Source organism: Danio aesculapii, chromosome 10 (genome assembly GCF_903798145.1).
Source record: "Danio aesculapii chromosome 10, fDanAes4.1, whole genome shotgun sequence".
Taxonomy (NCBI): Eukaryota; Metazoa; Chordata; class Actinopteri; order Cypriniformes; family Danionidae; genus Danio; species Danio aesculapii.
Genome location: NC_079444.1, coordinates 33,215,128 through 33,238,631, shown reverse-complemented (window position 1 = coordinate 33,238,631; position 23,504 = coordinate 33,215,128). Strand labels below are relative to the sequence as shown.

Sequence of the window (23,504 nt, the reverse complement as noted above, 5' to 3'; positions counted from 1 at the left end):
CGTGCCATTTATTTAAAAGGATTATGCAACATGAGACCCTAGCAAAACACTTCCTGTAGCATCAATCTCAGAACATCAAATGGACTGTCAAAACAAGCACGACCTAAACTGTTGATGCACGAAAGTCAATAACATTTTAAAAGCTAATTATTTTGTATTATTATTTGTGAAGGATATTTTTCATTTAACAGTAAATTCAACATAAAGGAACATAAACTATATGCCTTAACCTGATACAGATGCAAGAAACCATGAGGATATCTGAGAGATCATCTCCTCTTTAACAGTAAACTTGGACTGATGTCTGTTCAAGGACTCTGAAAAAAAAAAAAAAATGATAACTTAACTTTAGAGTATTTTCAATCAGGAAAGCCATCATTTTTTCTTTTAAATTGGTAATCTATTGGCCCATTTCCAGTGGTACGGTATGGCTTCGTACGCTTTTATGGCCATTTCCACTGTCAAAGGGTACCAAAAAGCAAACCATTTGCAAAGGGTACCTAGCACAACAAAAGGGTACCCAAAGGCGGAGCTAGACAAGCAGCTGAACGTTACTGGTTTACAGAGCTGCGTCACTAGCTTGTGGACAAGCAGGAGAATGAAAACAAAGTAAGCGCCATTTTTAAATACACAGCTGAGACATTACACCATAATACTATATACATAAAACGAGCCACGGTCGACCCCGAGCTCAAACAAACCTTGTCGTGTCTTGACGAACAGCCACAAAGCCAAGAAGAAGAAAATCGGCCGTGTCCTGTTGTTGTTTTACGAGCTGTCTAAAAGCAAGAGCAGTCCAGAGAGCTCGCTGCGCGTCTATATTTGAAATAGCGAACTTCTTGAGCTCATGATTATAACGTGTGCGTGATTATTAAAGTGCTTCTGACATCTGATCCTTTCAGAAACGCACAAACGAGAGAGTGACGTGAAAAAACAAAGGAGCAAGTGATTCTTTCAGCAACCTAAAACATGAACAAACAGTCATGTGTAACTATTATCATCACCTTTTGGACTATTATGAATTCGGGAATGACGGAAATACTTTTTGTGCTGCTGAAGATTAAAGATACAGATGAGAGGTTTGCACTGACTGGGCTATATATCGTGTTGGTTTTTAAACCAAATAAGGACTAAATGTATGCTGTGTGTAGTTTTTCTGTCAATGGTAACATATCGGAGACTGTAAGGGGCTGTATGTGTTCATATATGTTGAATTTATTTATTTATTTTATATAATCGCAGATGTTACAGTAGGCTATTTTGCACTATCATTGATCTGCTGTTATAATCAAATCATGTTCATAGAAAGGCGAGTAATGAACATTTAAACACAAGTATTTATGTGTGTAAAGCATCTGTTTTGTGAAAAGTGCCTCTCGTATATGTGAACGACCCGTACAGCTTTACTTTGACATTTCCTCGAGCGAGAATGACGTCGTCTGAAACTTTGTCATACACCACACCCACCAATTGGTACCCTTTTGGCAGTGGAAACGCAAGCCTGATAAAAATTACCCGTACCGTACCTCTGAATGGAAATGGGCTATTAGTGTATCCTAACCTAACTATTCCTTTAATAAACAGTAGGATTATTGGCATTTAGGTAATCTAGATATTTTATGCTTCTTGTGCACCTGCTAGGATGATTCTCCTGATCAGCTGCCTCCGTCTTGTCTTCAAGCTCATTTATATCGTCTACAGAGAAAAACCACAACTGTTAGACACTGGATATGGCTTTTGAGGCTAAAAACGACCTCGATACGTCTTTCAACTCACCTGCTGTCTCGATGTAGTCTCTCACATCTCCCTCTCCTTTAATATCAGTCTGAGACACCCTAGACCAAGTGTAGATCATCGTTTGATATTATTTAAAGGGATAGTTCACCCAAAAATGAAAATTCTGTCTTTGTTGGCTCATCTTAAACTTGTTCCGAATGTGTTTGAGCGTGTAAATGTTCATTTTTTTGGTGAACTAGCCCTTTAAATATGAAACTTGGCAGGTTTATACAGGATTTCTGCAGGTTTCACAAAGTCAAATTTAAGATTTTTAAAGACCAGTATGAATTAAACTTCAGACTTGCTAAGAGGGCAGAACAATATATAGTTTTGAGCATCGATTATTGCAATGTGTGTGCCTGCAATAGTCACATCGCAAGATTAGATTGTTTATTAAAGATTAAAAGAGAAAGATATTATTAAATAGTATTATTTTTTAAATTATTTATACAATGATGAATAGGTTATTTTATATTTGATTGTTCAATTTCTGTACTTGAATACCATTTGGGTCCCCAGAAAACCATAAAGCCCTGTTTATTCATTTATATTTGCTTGTAATTTATTATAATTAATGCATATGCACTGCTCAGAAAAAGACTTGATCATCCCAGTCGATCGAAACTTTCCAAAGAGATGTTCAAATCATCTGGTGAAATTATATCGCAATATATATCGCGGCAAAACAAAATATTGCAATGTCAGGTTTTTCCAAAAATCCTAAGGGTTTGGCAAGGATTATTTGACCTGTGGAAAAAATTTTACTACCCCCATTAAAAAAAATCTAATTTAGTTATTTCTTAGCCACATATTTTAAATGTGTAAAAACAAGCAAACTCTAGTTTTATACACATATACCTTTTATTCAGTATAATTTTCTTTGAAAGACTAGTTTTAAAAACTATATTAAACTAAATTTATGCACAGCTGTCTCTCCAGCAGCTAGTTCATAAATACATGAACTTTTAAACAAATGCTATTTTTAGAATTATTATTATTATATATTTTTTACTTTAAGTAAAGATTTTATTGGGATTATTTGTAGGGGCATAGGAAAATTAAGGCCTGTTTAAAATGATTTAAGACCTACAAGACCCTATTTTAGTGAATTTAAAACTTTTTAAGGTGTAAAATTTTGTTTTTTAAAAGTAAAGGGTTCCTATGATGAGGCTTTTGTGAGCTGTTTGGACAAAACTGTATGTAGGTATAGTGTTTTCACAGTCGTATTGGAGTGATATAAAGACAATACCTGTGATCAGCTGCACCTCAATAATTAATTTGATTAGTTTTTAAAGCAGCATGTTTGTAATAAAGAGTAAAATCACTATGGAATTTTTAATTGTTATAATCACCATGGCCGCATGGTGTCTGTCTCTATCACTGACTGCTGTTTATCTGACATAACGCATGAGAAGCAGACACGCACGTTGGAGCATTTGGTGAGGAGAAGCAGCTCATTTGGATTTAAAGCCACAGCCTACAAAAACAGCTACATTGCCCTCAGAAATGGGCAGATTGTACATCACATAATAAATAATCTGATGTGTATTTTGAGCTGAAACTTTACAGACACATTCTGGAGACACCAAAGACTCATCTTACATCTTGTACAAGCTGTAAAATAGGTGCCCTTTAAGGCTTTTTAAGAACCCGCAGACACCCTGTTGAAAAAAAGCTGGATGTTGTGTGATTTTTTGTGTGGATAAACGTGTTTCTTCAACACTCACAGAGCCCCTGGACCTCTAGGAGTTCCCTGTCCTGCAGCTATTTCCAAAAGCATTTTCTGCAGATCCTCGTCAAGGGTGGAACTTGCCCTGCAAGATGTTATAGGTTATTTAAGATCAGAGCCATATTCATTTTAACCTTATGAGAAAGAAGAAATATGTAATAAATGAAATCCAAAATCATGAACAAAATTTGATTAAAACAGCAAGATCTTTTTGATAAGGCTCATGCAAAAAAGCTAATACAATATCTGAAAAATACTAATAAAATACATAAAACCTGTGCTGCTGAAAATGTTTAATATGCTTCTTTTTTTTTAATCACCATGAAATCACAATAAACACTTTCTTTTTAATGGAGTATTCTACTATTTAATATTCACTTATCCATGCACGTTTTCATTCATGTGCTTGTAACATTTAATAAGAAGTATTAACCTTTTATATCACCTGAAACATGCTTAAAATGTAAATATATTTAATATGTGAGCAAATAGGGTGGCTCAGTGGTTAGCACTGTCGCCTCACAGCAAGATGGTCGCTGGTTCGAGTCTCGGCTGGGTCAGTTGGCATTTCTGTGTGGACTTTGCATGTTCCCCCCATGTTCGCTTGGGTTTCCTCTGAGTGTTCTGGTTTCCCCCACAGTCCAAAGACATGCGCTATAGGTGAATTGAATAAACTAAATTGGCTGTAGTGTGTGGGTGTGTCCCAGTACTGGGTTGCAGCTGGAAAGGCATGCGCTGTGTAAAAAATATGCTAGATAAGTTGGTAGTTCATTCTGCTGTGGCGACCCCTGATGAATAAAAAGACTAAGTTGAAGTAAAATGAATAAATGATTGTGAACAAATAAGGACTGACGCCTAGTGAAAATGATTTCTCTTGGATTTCAATAAAATCTAACTGAATAGATAGTTCAGTGAAAAATTAACATTTCCTCACCATTTCCTCACACTCAAGTGGTTCTAAACTTATGAGTTTTTCCTTCTTTTGAGCACAAGATATTCTAAAGAATGTTGAAAAAATGGTAACAGACATCCATAGTAGGAAAAAAAACAAAGTCAATGGCCCCAACATTCTTCAGTTTAATGGTATTTAACAAAAAAGTAACTCAAACTGGTTTAGAACAAGTGGAGGATGAGTAAATCATGACAGAATTTTCATTTTTGGGGGAACTATCCCTTTAAGCTTGATGTTTATAATACATGTTTACAGTAATTGTCACTCTAATTTCTGTTTTCACTTATATTTACACTTGTTTCACTTCTGAACACTTCAGAAAGCAACATCACGTTAAATACGTTGCTTTTCTCTATCCAAACAGCTGTAAAATAATTCTGCATGTACTTTTTTGTATGTAGTGTTTTACCTCTCAGTTTCATCAAGGCTGGGACTCTTATCACTTTTTTGAGAGTCTGTTTTAGTGTCCATATCAGCACAGTTGAGATCTCCATGCTGGTCTGTGAACACAAATGCTCATCACTTCAGGTCCTCTTTTAAAATGATGAGTACAAAATCCTGCCCTAAATCTATCTCACCATCAATCCGACACTCTTCCTTTCTCTCTGAAATCCCATAATCATCAAATCGTTCCTCATCGTGAGCCTCTTTCTCACACAGGTGTTCACAATATGACTGGTCTTCACGTTTCTCATCAACATCATTATTTTCTGCATTAAACACAAACAAGTTATTTGATTCTCTCACTACAGTACGTTGCTTGTTAAAACCAATATTAAAATCAGTTTGATAATACATCGCGTAGTTCCATTTGTGATGATTGTATTTCACTTTGCACTTACTATTTGGGGATTTTCCTTTGAATCATGAATCAAAGCCTCAGAAAAAATGACGTTTACTGTTTGTTTGAACTACTTAAAATGACCTGAAACAACACAATTCTTGAGTTTTTTTTGGGGGGGGACAACTTAATTATCTCGTTTTATCCACTTTAAATTAGTAAAAACTAATAAGTTAACTTTATTCCTTCATGTTGTCCCAACACAAATCGATTGTGTGGAACCCAGCATTTTTACAGTGAATCATTTTAAATAATAGGGTTGTGCTACAGTCTATAAACATAATGAAAACTGGGTGTGAAGTACCTTTGGCTTTGTGCTTTATTTTGATCTGTCCTGAAATTGCATAATGGTTTAATGTGACATTAGTATCAAAAGCTTATCTGCGGCTCTTTTGATTCACTTTTTTTGTTTGTCCAAATTATTTTCTCTTTGTATCCACCTTATTTTCACATTTTACTTAAGTGTTCAAGATTTTTGGTCTCACTTACTTCCATGATCTTTTATCCGTTCAAAACAGCTAGTTACAACTGATTGAGAGGCGCAGTAGTATTTTCTTATAATATTTGAATTGTAATTTATTTATTGTCATAAACACACTGCTTAGACACTGGAACACAGTGTAACCATATTTACTGACATTTGTTATAACGATAGTAAAAAATAAATTAGAAATCTAACACATTTTCAGAAATAAGTTGAATTCTCCACTGTGATTTTCAACACACTCTTAACATTTCTCCTGAAAGACCTCCTTTTGGTCAATAGAAGTTAAATAGTTAATTCTAATAATATGCTTTTTTTAATAATGATTGTCTGAACTGTGAGAAGAAAAAATGACACCTCTGTTCTTTACAGTTTAGCGAAGGTTACTCCCATAATTCACACAATTCTTTATGGGACGTATGAAAAAAAGGTGTTCAGCAATAAATTGTAAATGCCTACGTTCAGCAGGCAGCTCCGTCTCTTCATTTGTTCCCTGGCTGCTCTCGGTGGTCTGTCTGGCTCCAGAGCTGGCAGTGGTGAACTCTGCGTTTGCGCTGGAAGGAGAGTCTGTTTCCTGCTTAGACGTGTCTTTATCGCTGGAGACCTCAGGACGCTGGACCAGAGGGTTTGTCTGGAATACATACCAGATATCAATAGAACACTGCAGATGTGATTATATTAATGGAAAAATAACAAATATGAAAAAAATTGAAAGCTTTTATGTGCAAAACAGGGGATAAAAGGCTAAAGTCGATTAAAGTTGAGTGAATTCAAGCTGCCAAAACAAACTTAGCGCTTTTCAGTTTGCAAGAAACATACTATAACAATAAAGAACAGGCATTTAAAGGCACATATTATAAATGTTACATTTTGAATTACAGCTTATTTCAAATATTTGTTCATAAAGTAAAATTTAAAAAAAGAGAAAAAAATCTACACATTTATAAACATAATAGTTTCAATAACTAATTTCTAATAATTTATTTCTGCCAGATACTAGTATTCAGCTTAAAGCACAATTTAAAGGCATAACTAGGTTGTCTTGATTAATTAGGGAAGTCATTGGGCAACAGTGATTTATGTACCCAATCAAAAACAATCTAAAAGGGGGCTAATAATATTGACCTTAATTAAAAAAAAATGGCTGCTTTTATTCCAGCCAAATTAAAATAAATAAGATGTTATCCAGGGGAAAATATACTAGGAAATATTGTGAAAAACTCCTTGGTCTGTTTAACATTGCTTAATTAAAATATATATTTAAAAATCTCAATCGTAAGTTGCTTTGGACAACAGCATCTGCTAAATGTAAACGTAAAAAAAGAATTTAAGTTTCACAGGAGGGCTAATAATTTTGCCTTTAACTGTATTATAACTAACTGTCTTCTTAATTATCAAACCAGCGTTAATAACATTTGTCATCTGATACATCAGAAATGCATTAATCCAGTATAATGACTGATTGACTGACAGTGCTGGTGTCTCCAGATCTGGCTGTGGCGCAGCTCTCTGTGCAGACAGTATGAGATGAAGTGATGCTCTGTGGTGTTGTGTCCAAAAGGCTCTGGAGATGAGGAAGCTGCTCAGTGCCAACAGGAAGATGAGTCCTATGGCCTGTAATAATAATAATACAGTGTGTACAAATAGACAAAACTGGCCAATAGAATCAGTTTTAGTTTAAAGCTTTATTAATTCCCTTAGGGCAATTCATCTGGACATGGTGGTGCTTCACATAACAAGAATCAGTCACTTAACACAATAAACATCAACACTTAACATCAAGTACACAAATAAAAACTGAAAATAATAATAATAATAATAATTTTGAAAGAAAAAAAAAATAATAATAATATTTTATTGGTCAACTACATTTATTACATAACCGAATTACTTCAAGCACAAAAGTAAATTTGTAACCATTTGTGGAACATCTTATTGCCCTTAAACGTTGCCCAAGGGGCATCCATTCAAAATAATAGTTTAAGGGGTGTGTGCTATCTCCTATTATTTTATGTGCCATCCTTACACCTACTGTTCATAATAGGATAAGACTTGGCAGGGAAATAGCCCCCAAAATTTTGACAAATTAACAAGAATATTGAATCTTGATCAGGGACAACATGTATATGACTTTTTTCAATGTGCTTCCTACCTTTGGGCTGCGTGGGGTGCTGTTACAGGTTGGATGTCCTCTGCTGTGAGGGATGGGTGGAGCTTCACTGAACTCCACCCACTCTTGCAGTTGAGCGGTGATAGGATATACTGGAGAGATCTGCAATCTCTGCCAAGTCTGACACACACCTGGTCAAACAAATTCACCAAAAGCACAGAACACAGACATTTGTTTATTAAAATAGTTACAATTTGTAGGCGTTGGCAACAAAATGGACACCTATTAAAAAAATTAAAGTTTTTTTTGCCAATTTTTATGCCGCTTGCATTAAAACAGACAAAATCATAAAAAAGAAAGAAACTGAAACAGTTTATTTGAAATATCATTTACTATGACTTCTGATCAATTCAACCATGATGAATAAAAAATATCATCCAAAAAATATATTCATTCATTTATCCATTTTCCTTCAGCTTAGTCCCTTATTCCTCAGGGGTCGCCACACCGGAATGAACCGCCAGCTTATCTAGCCTATGTTTAAAGAGGTCGCACACCAGAAGCGCCACGCATTTCAGAATTCTAAACATAGGATTTTATCAGGGTCCACACACCGGCGCTGCAAGTCGCGGCTGTCAGTGGCACCCAGCCACGACTCAGGACACTGTTCATATGTCTGCCGCACCCACAGAGCGCCATCTGATACTTCACATCGATACTTCCAACTGTCCATGTGCATGCCGTGACGCACTGCTAAGGCGGTGCATCCTGTGTGCGACCTGCTTTGCATGGCAGATGCCCTTCCAGCTGCAACCCAGTACTGGGAAACATCCATACACACTCATTCACACACATAAACTACAGCCAATTTAGTTTATTCAATTCACCTATAGTGCAGGTCTTTGGACTGTGGGGGCAACCGAAGCACACAGAGAAAACCCACACGAACAACGGGGAGAACATGCAAACTCCACACATAAATGCCAACTGGCCCAGCCGGGACTCAAACCAATGACCTTGCTGTGAGGCGACAGCGCTAACCACTGAGCCACCATGTCAACTAAAAAAATATATATAATAGTTAAATGTGTAAATATTAGAGACTTGGCCAACAAAATGGAAGCCTGTTAAAAATGACCTTTTTTTGTCAAATGTTATGCTGCATTAAAATATAAACCAAAAAATATATAATAGCAAATAAAGAAAATTATAATTAAAAATGAACTAGCCCTAAATGTTGAGCTTGCTGTACATTTAATCAGTCCCTACAAGACTTTCTCTTGTCCAATGGTTCTTGAGATACAAAAAAAAGTTCAAATACCTTTAAATGTTTTGCAAGGTTTTTATGTTTTGTCACAGCAAAACATGTAAGTAAAATATAAGCAAATAATGGCATAAATTTTAAGCCATCACAAAATTAGTCATTTTAGGCTGCAGATATAAAAAATATGTCAGTGCAAATTCCTGAAAAGACTGTTTCATAACAAAATTAATTATTATTCAATCTATTATTATTATTTAGGTTATTTCAATCTAAATTTTTATACCTAAAGACAGAAATGTACCTGTGCACAGGGGTGATGGATTCAGATTCCTTTGAGTCCTCTTGTGCAAGCTGGTATTCTGTATAATAATGATATAAAGTTACAAAAGCCCCACTAACTTAACCCACAAAGCTGGAAACACGATAACTGCATGGTGTTACACCTACATACCACTCAGGGTGTTTTCTACAGCCTGTTTTTCCTCTGCTGGAGATGTGCTGGGTCGACACACCTCCACTGTGACATCTAACTCGTCATCTGAGCTGAGTGACTGAGAAATAAAAGATGGAGGAGTTACATTTCCACAACTCTTCAATGCAAACGTCTAAAGTCTTGATTTTACAGTATTTTTTGAAAATAATTAAATCCCAGTGCCGTTTCACCTGAGAATGCTCTTCGCCAGCTGATGCGCTGTCGGACAGCTGGTGTTTGGGTGTGTAGAACATGCTAGAAGCCTCCAAATGTGTCTGTGTGTAATCTGAACTGTCCTCATCCTCTGAACACAACTCCACTCCATCGGTCACATCAAAAGTGTGATTGATAGTGTGGTAGTTTGTGCTCTCTTCACTATCACTCTGAATACCTGACAGTGAATTGCAATAAAACAAATATTAGATTCGATTTCTATAAAAGCACTGAATTCATAAATGACTAAATAATATACTGAATTAAACATCTTAACAGACAACTCTATTATTACCAGCAAAACTCTTGAACAGTTGCTCCAGATTAGAACTTTCCTGGCTCTCGGATTCCTGGTAGCTGTTGACGCTGTGTCTGCTGCTGTGATCTTCCCAGTCCAGCAGGTGGAGCTGTTGCTCTTCTTTATCCTCACTGTCACTGCTGCCCACTGCACCCAAGGGTTTCCCCAAACGTCCAAGTGCCATTAGGGCCACCATTTCACTAACTTCATCTGCATAAAACAATTTATACGTCACATTTTTTTTTCTTTAAATTGACTAAACTGCACGAGAAGATGAATGATGATGAATGTCTCACTTGTCCATGTGGCTTTTGTCTGGTAATGTTCTTCAAGAGATTTGTGGGTGCCATCTTTCTGGCCCTCTGATAGCCCAAGTTGCATATATATCCTAAAAGAAAGAGTTTTTACTTAATTTTATTTTGTCATTTGTACGTTGAATGTCATTCTTGTTGTTGCCATTTATCTTTTCTTTTCTTGCACATGATTTTAATAAATCTTTTAGACACATATACGTCTTCTGTCATACCTGTCTGACTTCTGATCTCTTTTCAGTGGCTGTCCTCTCTTTGCTGTTTCAAATCTCTTAAAGTCAATGTCCTCCTCCTGTCGATTTTTAAATTTATCTTTTAAAAAATGCCTTTTTTGTATATCATTTAATCAAAATACAATTTAAAGAATTAAGGTGCATTGATTTCTATTCTTCTATAATTTTTTTGTATTGCTCTGATCTTTCTTGGTTGTATTTATTCACAAATTTAGTGGTCACACCTTACAATAAGGTTTCGTTAGTTAATGTATTTACTAACATAAGCGAAACTTGTAGAGAATTTATTAACCATAGTCTAATGCCTTATTAAAATGCAAATTCATATGGTTGATATATGGAGGCACTTAAATCTATCGTCTCGAGAATATTCATTTTACTCTTCAGTGCATAAATCTTACTCTAGAATAGATCTTTTGGTTGTAGGTTCCAACTTAACAAAAATGGCTACATCCTCTCAGTATCACAACAGATTAATTTCAGATCATACCCCATTGTCACTAGATTTAAAACTAAATTTGGAAAAAGGATTGTACAGTTGGAAATTCGATAATTCACTTTTAAATTATAATTTTTTTTGTAATTATATAATAGAAAGAATTGGGTATTTTTTATCTGAAAATGACAATGGCAGCGTTAATGAATCTGTATTATGGGATTCAATGTAAGCTGTTATTAGAGGAGAAATAATCTCCTTTCAAAGTAGAAAGAATAAAGAAGAAAAAAATGCTAAATCATGCTTGCTAACATTAGATAATCCACCGTGAGTTAACCTGAACTAACAATGAACAACTGTATTTTCATTAACTAATGTTAACTAACATGAACAAATACTCTAATAAATGTACTGCTCATTGTTTGTTCATTTTAGTAAATGCAGTACCTAATATTAACTAATACAACCTTATTTTAAAGTGTTACCAATTTAAGTTGGCAAGTAATTTACAGGTAGTGCATTGGAACTAAAATACATTTGAATGGTAGTTTATATTCTGTATCTCTGAACTTCTATTCAAAACTTTGAGGTCAGTAAGATTTATTTTAATTAAATGATTTTATTCAACAACAATTTTGAACAAATCCTGCCATTTTTACTTTCTTTTAATCAAATATCCAGAGCAAAATGTATCCACAAATATATTAAACAGAACAACTGTTTGGTACACTGTAAAAAATGTTTGCTGCCTTAAATTTATTTGTTGGATTAAATTAACTTTTCTGGTCATCTCAACTTACATAAATCAAACTGACGAAAATATTAAGCTAAACTGTGTATAGCAGATAGAAAAACTATACTTTTACTATAAAAATAGTCTAAGTAATTAAAATATTTGGACATGAGTCTAAAATTACAACGAGTGAGAAATATTATGACTGTGTAAATCTGATGGGTTTATAAGGACTGATTTGGTCACACTTTATTTTGATGGTCGGTTTGTTGAATTTAAGTTACATTGTATCTACATGCTAACTAATTCTCATCAGATTATAAGTAGACTGTTAGGTTAGGGTTGGGGTTAATGTAAGTTGACATGTACTTGCAAAGTTTCTTATAGTCAGCAAAATGTCTGTTGAAGGAGCAGTAGCAGTAGATATTAAGCAGACCGTCTACTAATCCTCAAATGGACCATTAAAATAAAGTGTTACCGCTGATTTAATTAATTAACCTTATTTATTTATTTTTTCCTCTGTTTGTTTGTATATCGAAGGTTTTAATTGAATGGTAATTTAATTATAGCCAAGTAGTGCGGGCAATGCCTTAGTTGGGGACTAGTTTGTTTGGGTGTGTTAACAGGGGAAAAGTTTGAATGTGTACAGAGACACTGTATTCTACTCTGTATTTTGGTTAAGAATCAATACAACTGTTAATCACTAAGTTAAACTTTGTATAGCTTAAATAATTAGTTGAAACCAGATTACCTTATTAAAATACGTTAAAGTGTGAAGATCAGATCAGTGTGGAGATCAGATCAAGCATTCTAAAATGATTACGAAAATTCATGTGACACTGGAATAATGGTGCAGCAAACTCAGCTTTGTTGTGACAATTTAAAATAATAATTGTGTTCGTTTAAAATATCATCATGCTGACTTCAAAGTGTGTATCAGTCAGGATTTAAAATGTTATTGCACTAAAAAAAATCTTTTTAAATTCTGTGAAATACCTGTACACTACTAGGATAGGTTTGTGCTCCCGAAGCTCTCATCTTGAGCTGAGCTGTACTGACTGACCTCCTCATCTGCAATAATGCCCTCATTTGGTAAGTAATTATTAGATGGTGGCCCAAATGCTTTTCCAACACCACCACTGCATTCTTTTTCCATGTTCACGCTCTTCACCACTGCATCCACCTCATCAAAACATGGCGCGCTCACTCGAGCCCCCTCCACATTATCCAGACTCTCCTCGGCTTGCTGTAGAAGAACCTGAGACACTTTAAGGTTGAGAACAATGGAGCCAGTGTGCTTTGAGATAGAGCGACTGATAGCCAGATCCTTGTCTGTATCACTACAACAAGGTTCCTCCAGGAGTGGAGCATGATGTGTAACAGGCCATTCATGCGAAGTAGTGATATCATTATGCGAGCAATCCCAATGGAGGTCATCAGTGCCTGTAGTGGACTCTTCTTCCTCTTTGTAGATTCTCTCCTGATGATATTTCTGGCTCTCGTGTCTGTAGTCCCTGCACTGCTTATATACTAAGGAAAGAACAGAACAAACTATATTAATTTATGAATGTTCCTTGACTTTTTTGGGCTGTAAAATTTTACTTAAAGGTCCTGTGAAGTGCTCTGAAATGTGCTTTTTTATTCAATGTTTGACATAATCTCAATTGAAACATGAAGAGAGGGTGGGACATGGCTCCTCCCCTGTTAAAATCAGCCAATAGCATTGTGTTTTTATCACAGTTCTGCCAGTGAGAGTGGTTGATATCAAGTGCATCAAATGAAAAGCAATACTAGAGAGCATTTGATTGGTCAAGATTTTATGTGAAACTGAAGTATGAAGTGACATGGAAAAAAAAATCTAATTCAAGTTGCAAACTACGAGCTTTGGATGTTTATATCAGTTTTTATATTTCTAAATGTGAATTTGTCACTGATTTGGAGCACAAAAGCAAATTGATAACCTTAAAACCTCTAAAAACTTATTTTAACTTCATAGGACATTTCATCATAGCTGGATAAAAATCTCACCCAATTTGTCTTGCTCTCTTGCCTGATTGATGTCAATGATGCTCTGAAGAGTCGACATGAGTGGCATCTACTTCTCTTGTTATCGCTTTTATCTCCTGCAGCAGATTATATTGTAAAATTCACTCAATGATGTATTATTCTCTGTGTATCCGGAAAAAAAACTTGCACAACATAACCCTAATCATTTTTCTTTCATAGCACCCACTAAGTAACTGAATATAAATTATTTATAGGCACCATGCAAAAGCAAAACCGCAATTGCTATATTTGGTTTGGCAAGCTGGCCACTGTTTAGGCCAATGCCTTCCTACCATATGAAGAAAAAAATTACCCTAAACAATTGAACGCTTTTAATGCACATTTTAAGATTTCAAAGGAATGTTGGTGTTCCCTCCATTTAACAATGAAAAATAATAAAGAAATGATGTGTGTTGTATCTCTCCTCTCTTCCAATATATTTATATAATGCTAATTGAACAATTAAGGCTAATAAATATGAACCACTGTTCAAAAGTATATATTTAGAATATTAGAAATATTTAGATTTTAAATAAATGCTATTCTTTTAAACTTTCTTTACCAAAAGAGAAATTCTTAAAATCAAGATTTTAGCATTTTTAAAAATAAGAAATGTATACTGGAATAAAAGTAGGATTATGTGACCCTGAAGATGGATATAATTATGCTGAAAATTCGGCTTTGCCATTTCATGATTAGAATTATATTTCAAAAGTATGTTGAAATAAAAAACATTGATCTTAAATTGTAATAATTTTGCAATAACATATAGCTGTGTTAACTTCATTTTTGACCTTGGATCTAAAAATAAAATTAATCTTAATGACTCTAAACCAGATGTGTCAAACACAGTTCCTGAAGGGCCACAGCTCTGCACAGTTTAGCTTTAACCCTAATTAAGTGCATCTAATCAAACTAATTGAGTCCTTCAGGTTTGTTTAAAACATACAGGTAAGCGTGTTTAAGCAAGGATGAAACTAAACTCTGCAGTGCTGTGGCCCTCCAGAAACTTAGTTTAACACGCCTACCCTAAACAGTAGTGTACATCTAGTAAATAGAGCATGTTTCAACACACACTGGTGAAATATAATAACAGAAGTAAACCGGTGTACAAACTCTGATATGGCAGCGTAGATGGTAGCACAGATCATGCAGGCTGCTGCTCCGGTCCTGGGCTCTGTACTGAAGGCCTGTCTGCAGGAACTGGTAATATGGCTCAGGCACAGCAGGATGTGCTGTCAGAGCCTGACCAGCCTCTACTGACCGTTTTATCCAGCGTGGTTCAATGGAGCCCCATGGAACTTCATCTGTGCAAAGCAATGCACAAGCTTTACAAACTACTAATACAAATTTATAAGAAATTTAGTACTAAACTACTAATTCAAAAACCTGTTACACAAAACATAACTGGCAGTTAGCACATGTATGAAGGTACCTGCAAATATCTCCTGTACAAGGCACACATACTATAGAGATCAGCTTTTTTCTGTACATGCTACCATCTAATCACTTCTGGAGCTGCCCAGTTGATGACACTGAGAGGCACAGGAGACAGGAGGTGGGGTGTACGGGCATGTTCCTAAACTGGTGATTGGGCAAAAGAGATAGGGCATATCAATTAACTATAGTTTACATATTGTAATTCTCCATTGCAAATAGAAACCATTTAATTTACACTTTTTTCTGTATTACAAATTGATTCTAATGGTGTGTTCACACTTATTTGGTTTGGTCTGTTGGTCTGAGAAAGAAGGAAACAAACACATTTAAAACGGTCTCTAACGGCGAGTGTCCACCGAAGCATTTTTGTGCAGCTGAAAATGCCAGAGCTCTTACAAAAGCACTCAACTGTGAGTGCCTGAGAGTTCTTCTGCCAGAACTGTGTTTAACTCATTGTCTAACCGCTAAAACTGAAAAATATTATTTTCTCTGGAATTTTATGAAACTTCGAACATCTGAACATAAATATTTGCTGTGTGCTGGGCTAAACACATTCATTATACATACTTGTGCATAAATGTTATGTTATTTTTATTATGGGATAACTTATAAAGCATTTGTAATATGTGAAAAGGAGTGAAAATTATTCAGTTTTTTGAGCTGATCTGTATACACACGTAGTTCAGAACATAGTTGACAACCACATTGACCCACAATTTCTGTGTCAATTTCACACACACACACACACGCGCGCGCACACGCACACACAAAATAATTAAGAAGATTCACTGCTGTATTTAAATGTGGTTGTCACTTCTTAAAAATTTGCTATATACAGTATACTAATTTTTAAGCTATAAATAATATACAGTGCTCAGCATAAATGAGTACACCCCATTTTTAAAATGAATATTTCTATCCATTTCTTAGTGAATACAGGTAATATATTTGGGTGCATTTAACAAAACAGATTTATTAAACAGATATCTTTATTAAAATACAATTTTACTTACCAAACATCTTAGAAATAGAAAGATAATTCATTTAAATTCATGCAAAATATTGCAAAAAAATAAAATAAAACTACAGTTTCAACAAAATTTGATTTATTTTTTGTTTCTTTTGATGTTTGCTCATTTTTGTTTTTTATTTAATATTTTCCCCTAATATATACATTTGGCTACTAATCTTTAGACCGTTATCGTAGGTTATTTTGTTAGATTAGGTCCAGATTTGGCTGAGTAATCTGATTAATCTAATGTATATGTACAGATATAATCTTGTAAAGCATCCTAAAGAAAATATGAATTTAAATGAGAGATTTGTGAGGGGTGTAACTCATTTATGCTGAGCACTGTTATATATTTATTTATTTATGTTTTCTTTTGTGAGAATGGTATACCTGGGCACCGTAAACCCAAGGCCTGTAACTTTGGCAACTCCAGGGTGTACTATGAGCACAGTGTGTGAGGAAAGGGCTCTGAGAACCAGAGAAGCGTCCGTGCAGGTACATTAACACCTCACACACCTGCAGTACAACTGATAACAGGTCAGCAGTTGGAGGAGTGGAAACTCATCACGCTGCAGAGGGAGGAAATAAACAAAGACAGAAAATCATTTCTTATTCATTTAAGTCATAGTGTGCTTTCTGAAATGTTAAATATTACCCTTTGGTGAAGCAGACTGTATAGAGACCCCACATTCACTCTCTCATAAACCAGCTTTGTGCTGTCCAGGTCAGGAGTCATACTCACAGCCATTAGGAGCAGCAGGTGTGGGTGAGACATCTGACTGTAGAAGACATAATCAAATTTTAATTTTGGGTGAAGTAGTTCCAGTGAAACTTTTTTAGTGAAGATACAGTCAACATCAAATCAAACTGGACCTTATTAAATGTCCCGTAAAAGTGTTTTGAAATGTGCATTTTTAATTACTAGAGATTGGTCAAGATTGAAAAAAAAAAGAATGGTTTAATTATTGATCCATTTAGGCGGAAGTGACAAACTGCAGATAGGTTTAGATGTTTATATCAGTTTATATTTTATAAACGTGACTTTTGTTACTGTTTTGGAGCACACTAGCTCATAGATATGCTTAAAACTAACAGACTGAAACTAACATCTAAAAAACTTGAATTTAATTTCATGGGATGTATTTAAATGTATCTGTATTGTTGTAGCTTGTTTATTTGTGCATGATGCTAATCAGGGTTATTACAATTAACTATAAGAAAGAAAATTAATTTGTTGCTTGAATGAATGTTTAACAAAACCAATCAACAAATTAAGTAACTAAATAAATATAAACTTATTTCATTTCAATTAGCTGCAGGGCAACATTTCTCATTATTCTCACGGTGGCTTAGTGGCTAGCACTGTCACCTCATAGCAAGAAGGTCAGTACCGGTACCGGGTTGGAGCTGGAAGGGCATACACTTTGTAAAACATATGCTGAATAAGTTGGCGGTTCATTCTGCTGTGGCGACCCCTGAAGAGACTAAGCCGAAGAAAAATGAATGAATAATGTTCTACAAATATAAAACTAAATTATACATTTTACAAAATTAACACTGACTTCACAAATATTAATTTGTTGTGATGATCTTTTAATTAAAATAATAAATCAATCATCTAAAAATATTTTCGGATAAACGACAACTACATATTTAAGCAATTTAATATTAACCAGTAACACAAAGCAAACATTTAATCTTTAAATCATTCATTCATTCATTTTCTTTTCGGCTTAGTGCCTTTATTAATCTGGGTTCGCCACAGCAAAATGAACCGCCAACTTATCCAGCATGTTTCACGCAGCGGATGCCCTTCCAGCTGCAACCCATCACTGGGAAACACCCATGCACACAGATTCACACACATACACTATGGTCAATTTTAGTACCCAATTCACCTATACCACATGTTCTTGGACTTGTGGGGGAAACCAGAGCACCCGAAGGAAACCCTCGGAAACACGGGGAGTACATGCAAACTCCACACAGAATTGCCAACTGACCCAGCCGACAGACAGAATTGCCAACTCGAACCAGCGACCTTCTTGCTGTGAGGCGATCGTGGTACCCACTGCGGCCCTATGTCGGCCATCTATAAATCAGTTTATATCAAATTATTTGGCATTCAGGATGGCACTGCCGCCTCACAGCAAGAAGGTCACTGGTTCGAGTTCTGGCTGGGTCAGTCGGCATTTCTGTGTGAAGTTTGCCTGGTCTGCCCGTGTTGGTGTGGGTTTCCTCCAAGTGCTCTGGTTTCCCCCACAGTCCAAAGACATGCGCTATAGGTGAATTGGATGAAATAAACTGGCCGTAGTGTATAAGTGTGTGAGTAAATGTAAGAGTGTATGGGTGTTTCCCAGTACTGGGTTGCGGCTGGAAGGGCATCCGCTGCGCAAAACACATGCTGGAATAGTTGGCAGTTCATTCTGCTGTGGTGACCCTTAATTAATAAGAGACTAAACTGAAAGAAAAATGAACAAATTAATGTATTTTGCATTCAGATTCCCTAAAAATATTTAACGTTTAAAAAAATCAGTTAAAAACCATACATTTAGTAGAGAAACAGTCCTACCACCTAAGATTAATAAATGTCATTTGTGATTACATCGGTTCATTATCAAACCCATTTACAGTTTATAGTCTCTCTATCCTCAGGACAAGCATTTCCGCTTTCATAATTTTACCAGCAATACTCTTGCTCATATATGAGTAGATCCAGGACACCATCATGTCCTTCACGTTGTTGAAAAGCAGGACCATGTAGCTCCTTAACAGTCACACGACTTCCTTTCCAGTTGTAACTGAGGCATAATTAAACAAACAGTTAATAAGATCCTTTCTGTAGTGTGACTTCAACAGCATAGTTAATAGGTTATGCCTTAATTTCAGCATCTTACTTAGTCATACGTATGAAAGATCCACACATGAATGAATTAAGGGGCTCGTCATTCGATTGACCCAAGTCACTGTGACATATCAAGGGCACAGATGCAGACAATCCCAGACTCATCACTGGCTTCTCAAAGCATAACTGTAATCATTTGAGGATACATCATAAAAAACAACATATTAACAAAATGTATATAGGATTAATAGCTGTTGAAGTGTAGAAACACTGTGGTTAGTATCTTTACCGCGCTTATAGTTACAGGAATCTAAAAGGAAAAAATGTATTGATTCTTATTTACTCAACGTCACGTCATTACAAAATGTCTGACTTTTTTCTTTCTTCTGTAGACAAAGAATGCCACAAAAGAAGATATACTGAAGAATGTTGGTAACTATTTTGATTTCCATTGTCTATTTTGTCCATATAATGGAGGCCAATGAGGAAAAAACCTTTTGATTGACAAACATTCTTCAAAATATCTTATTTTGTGCATCACATAAAAAAGAAAGTCATAAGGTTTGGAATAACATTAAGTGAGTAAATCATGACAAATTTTCCATTTTTGGTTCAATCCATTTAATTCTATAAATCTTTGTAATAGTAAAATGTTACTAATTAATATTTTAATTATGATAAAATTATTAGAGTGTATAATTGGTGTCTTAATGTTTACACAAACCTTTCCATGGCCAAAACACTGCTTCATCATGTCAGAGGCAGACACCTTATAACCTTTATTTTCATGAATGAGCCCAGATCCCCTAAAAAGAACAAAAAATAAATAAATAATGAAATACTAAATGAACTTTACAGTATTGGGTCAACAATTAATGTGCAAATTGAATCTTGGATCACTTTTAGGTCTTGTTTCTTTCTCATTGTGTAAATAAAATATATACCTAAATGCTAAAGGTAAATAAAAAAAAACATTTCATATTAGAATATGCACTGATAAAGACTCTTTCAAAAAATCATACATTTTACCTTGATTTATATTTTGACCATTAAATGTCATTCAGAATAGCAATTGTTTTTATACCAAATAATCTTGTCAGGTATATTATGAACAATATTAATTGAAGACATATTAAATATTCATTTTAAGGATCATGATGCAGCATCCAAATACTAACTTTAAAAATTTATTAGATGCAGACACCAAAATGGATCATCTTTGACCCACAACTACTAAAATGGCACACAACACAATAGATAAACACTAAATAAAAATAATAGCATTGTCGCACTCATATAAAAAATAATAATACAGGGCCGTTGAAGTACTGAGGATTTTACCAAGGTCGCAAGAGTTTGAGCATAGAGGGCGAGCTCAGCAGAGTCTTCGATGAAGATGGACTGACACATGTATCTCTGGAAAGATGCGTCTGCAATAAACTCTGCATTTGAGACTCACATCTCTTCAGAAAAGCAAGCATCTGAAAAAGGAAGAGTGAACAAGTTGTATCCAAAGCACCACAGTAATATGTGCATACACACTTTACATCTACACACAAGAGAATATACTACTTTTGTTTTTGTCAGCATGAACCAGAAGTTGCTGAGACATTTATTTCAGCTGATGTGCTGAAATTGAATATTGAGTGGGAGGCAGGGCTTTCTTTCTGCGCATCAATCCCTCATAACAAACTAATGGCAAAAAACTACTACTGACTACTGACATCAACAGAGAAGGACTATAACTCTAAAGCAAATGGTCGGACTTTAATTTGAAGATTACCAAAACTTGAATTTGAAGATTTTTTCTTCAGCAGATTAGCTTGGATATATTAATTGTCTACGTCAAGAATAACAATGTGCGCTTGCAAAAAAACGTTGTAAATTTTGATTGCCCATGGACCTTAAACATTAAACTGTCAATATAGAAAGATAAATGCATGTGGAAAGTTGTTTATAAAAATACTAATTATTTAATGAAATACGTGTCATGAAAAGTTCTATCTATACAACACCAGACCTTTGGACTGTTCTCCTGAGCACCTTCCTTTGCCCAGTTCTTTGGCACCCGGCCCTTATCATCATGAAGGCGCAAGTCTCCGCCAGCATCCAGCAGCGAACTCAGCAACCAGGGATTACAGGAGAAAACAGCAGCATGGACGGGGGTGCTTCCATCTTTACTGCGACTGATGGACATAAATACCACACTTGAAATTAGTTATGTGTCAATGTTCAATAATATATCATAATAATGAACATAAATAAATTACATTGTTATTTTAGGCACTTTAAAGTACTTTGATTAATTATTCATTATATAAACTTGTAGAGTGCTTGTTCAGAATATTCAACTTGTTGTATTTGAAGAGTTCACAACACTAAATGCTTGAAAACTGAATTAGTTTTTTTTTTTTGCAAACAAGCATGCTAATCTGGCGTAAGACATGCACAAATTATGAATTAAAAATAGACTGTTTATAGGCCTATTGTTTGTTAACAAAACAATAAGGCTCCATTTTTTAGCATTAGTTTATAGTTAATTAACCTAATGTAATGGTAAAAGCTACAAAAGCATTTATTAATCTTACTTACTTACTCCCAGGGCCATTTATATCAAAGTTAATATCTAGCTGTACCATGTTGGTGTTTCGTAACATCTAATTTTACAAGGTGGGTTGTTAGCCCAACGCTTAAACCCCCAACCTGGAGGACCAGCACATATTAGCTTACCCAATTCACCTAGCGCATGTCTTCGGACTTGTGGAGGAAACCCACACGAACATGCAAACCCTACACAGATATGGCAACTGACTCGAACTCAGGGCCCGAACCAGCGACCTTCTTGCTGTAAGGCGACAGCGCTAGCCCCTGCGCCACCCTATTTATTAATCTTATGTGCAGTTAATTTTAGTTAATGCTTATTAACTCATTAAAATTAAAGGTTGCAATTCTTTTATTAAATGGAGTTAATAATAAATAACTAATTCAGTTGTATTATTTTTTTCATGATATTACCTTAGTAACTGTAATAAAGACACTATTTCTCAATGTTGACTCTTATGCATTAACTAATGTTTACTAATAAGACCATATTGTACAATTTTACGAATTGTACTTCACAATTCTTAATTTCTTTTTTCTAACCATTACAAAAAAGCAAAACAAAAAGCTTAGGTCAACAATGTGATAATAGTGCTTATTTTATCGCAACAAAAAAATATTTATATCCTCATGAGACTATTTGAAATACTGTACATGCATCTGTCATTTCAAACACTCTCCATGGTTGATAAGGTGAATGTTTGGTCTTACTGATTTGGATTCGCTCCAAACTGCAGGAGTTTCTCTGCTACACTGGTAAAACCAAGAAGAGATGCACAAAAGAGTGCTGTCTGTCCAAGATTGTTCACACTATCAACGCTTACACCTATGGAAATATTTTCAAAAACCATTAATGAAAACATACAATCATATAACATATTTAGAAAAATCCCTGAAATGGATGTAGACCTTTTTTGAGGACTTTCTCCACTTTTGCTACTTTTTTCTCAATTGTGTATCTGTGCAGGAGGGCAGGTAAACCTCCACCTGTCACAATGCCAAGAAGCACAGGACAGGGCATCGGCTGAACCCCTGTCATGATGCTGATGTGTCATGGATCAAACAAGAGAAGTAACCACCGATTTCTTGTTCATCTGAAAAACACAGTATCCACATGGTTGAATCATATTAGCATATGAACTAGTCAACCGAGACGTTAACACGTTTACTTAACGTTAATATTGTTTACTGACTAATTGCAGTTAGCTATAACGTTAGTCAGGAAGAAAAAATGTTTAACAAGAAAACTAACAAGCGAAGACAATTCCTTACTGACTTATATTCTGTTCAAACATAACATTTAAATGCAAACAACAACGTTTATTATGCTAGGACACGAATAACGTTACAATTAGCCGAAGCTTATATGAATAATGTTTTAAACAACGATTTACCCGTATAAGTACAATTACGTGGTCTTTCGTCAATTAAAATAACAACTATAAAATTAAAATAAGTTCTAAAAATAAACTTTTTACGACGTTTTTGAGACGTTGTTTCTCGCTCTTACTATTTCTTCATTCTGATGGATGGATATGGAAATCAGCGGAGGGATATTATTGGATTGTTCTTGACATACACATATTTCAATGTTTAATTTCTCTAAAATCGATACTAAGTGCTTTAAAAATGATAATATCATTTGTCCTTATTGAAAATGTCTTTAAAATCAAGATGTAACTAGCAAAAAAATGAGTAGGATGCGCAC

At 35.0% G+C, this 23,504-nt stretch overlaps 1 protein-coding gene across 1 annotated transcript; it reads right to left on the bottom strand.

The window, feature by feature from the left end:
• Positions 1 to 12: 12 nt before the first annotated feature.
• LOC130236777 (inactive serine/threonine-protein kinase TEX14-like) lies at positions 13 to 22,835 on the bottom strand. Its single transcript, XM_056467534.1, is given in 30 exon segments — positions 13 to 317; positions 1,635 to 1,695; positions 1,777 to 1,835; positions 3,504 to 3,590; positions 4,867 to 4,957; positions 5,036 to 5,167; positions 6,242 to 6,413; positions 7,227 to 7,396; positions 8,013 to 8,083; positions 9,458 to 9,515; positions 9,608 to 9,707; positions 9,820 to 10,019; positions 10,137 to 10,349; positions 10,436 to 10,527; positions 10,666 to 10,742; positions 12,916 to 13,382; positions 15,011 to 15,238; positions 15,366 to 15,447; positions 15,449 to 15,482; positions 16,741 to 16,832; positions 16,834 to 16,892; positions 16,895 to 16,919; positions 17,006 to 17,129; positions 19,035 to 19,151; positions 19,248 to 19,381; positions 19,920 to 20,001; positions 20,537 to 20,676; positions 21,216 to 21,381; positions 22,508 to 22,622; positions 22,706 to 22,835. Coding segments are annotated over 30 exon segments (3,615 nt in total). The 3' UTR covers positions 13 to 280.
• Positions 22,836 to 23,504: the final 669 nt, after the last annotated feature.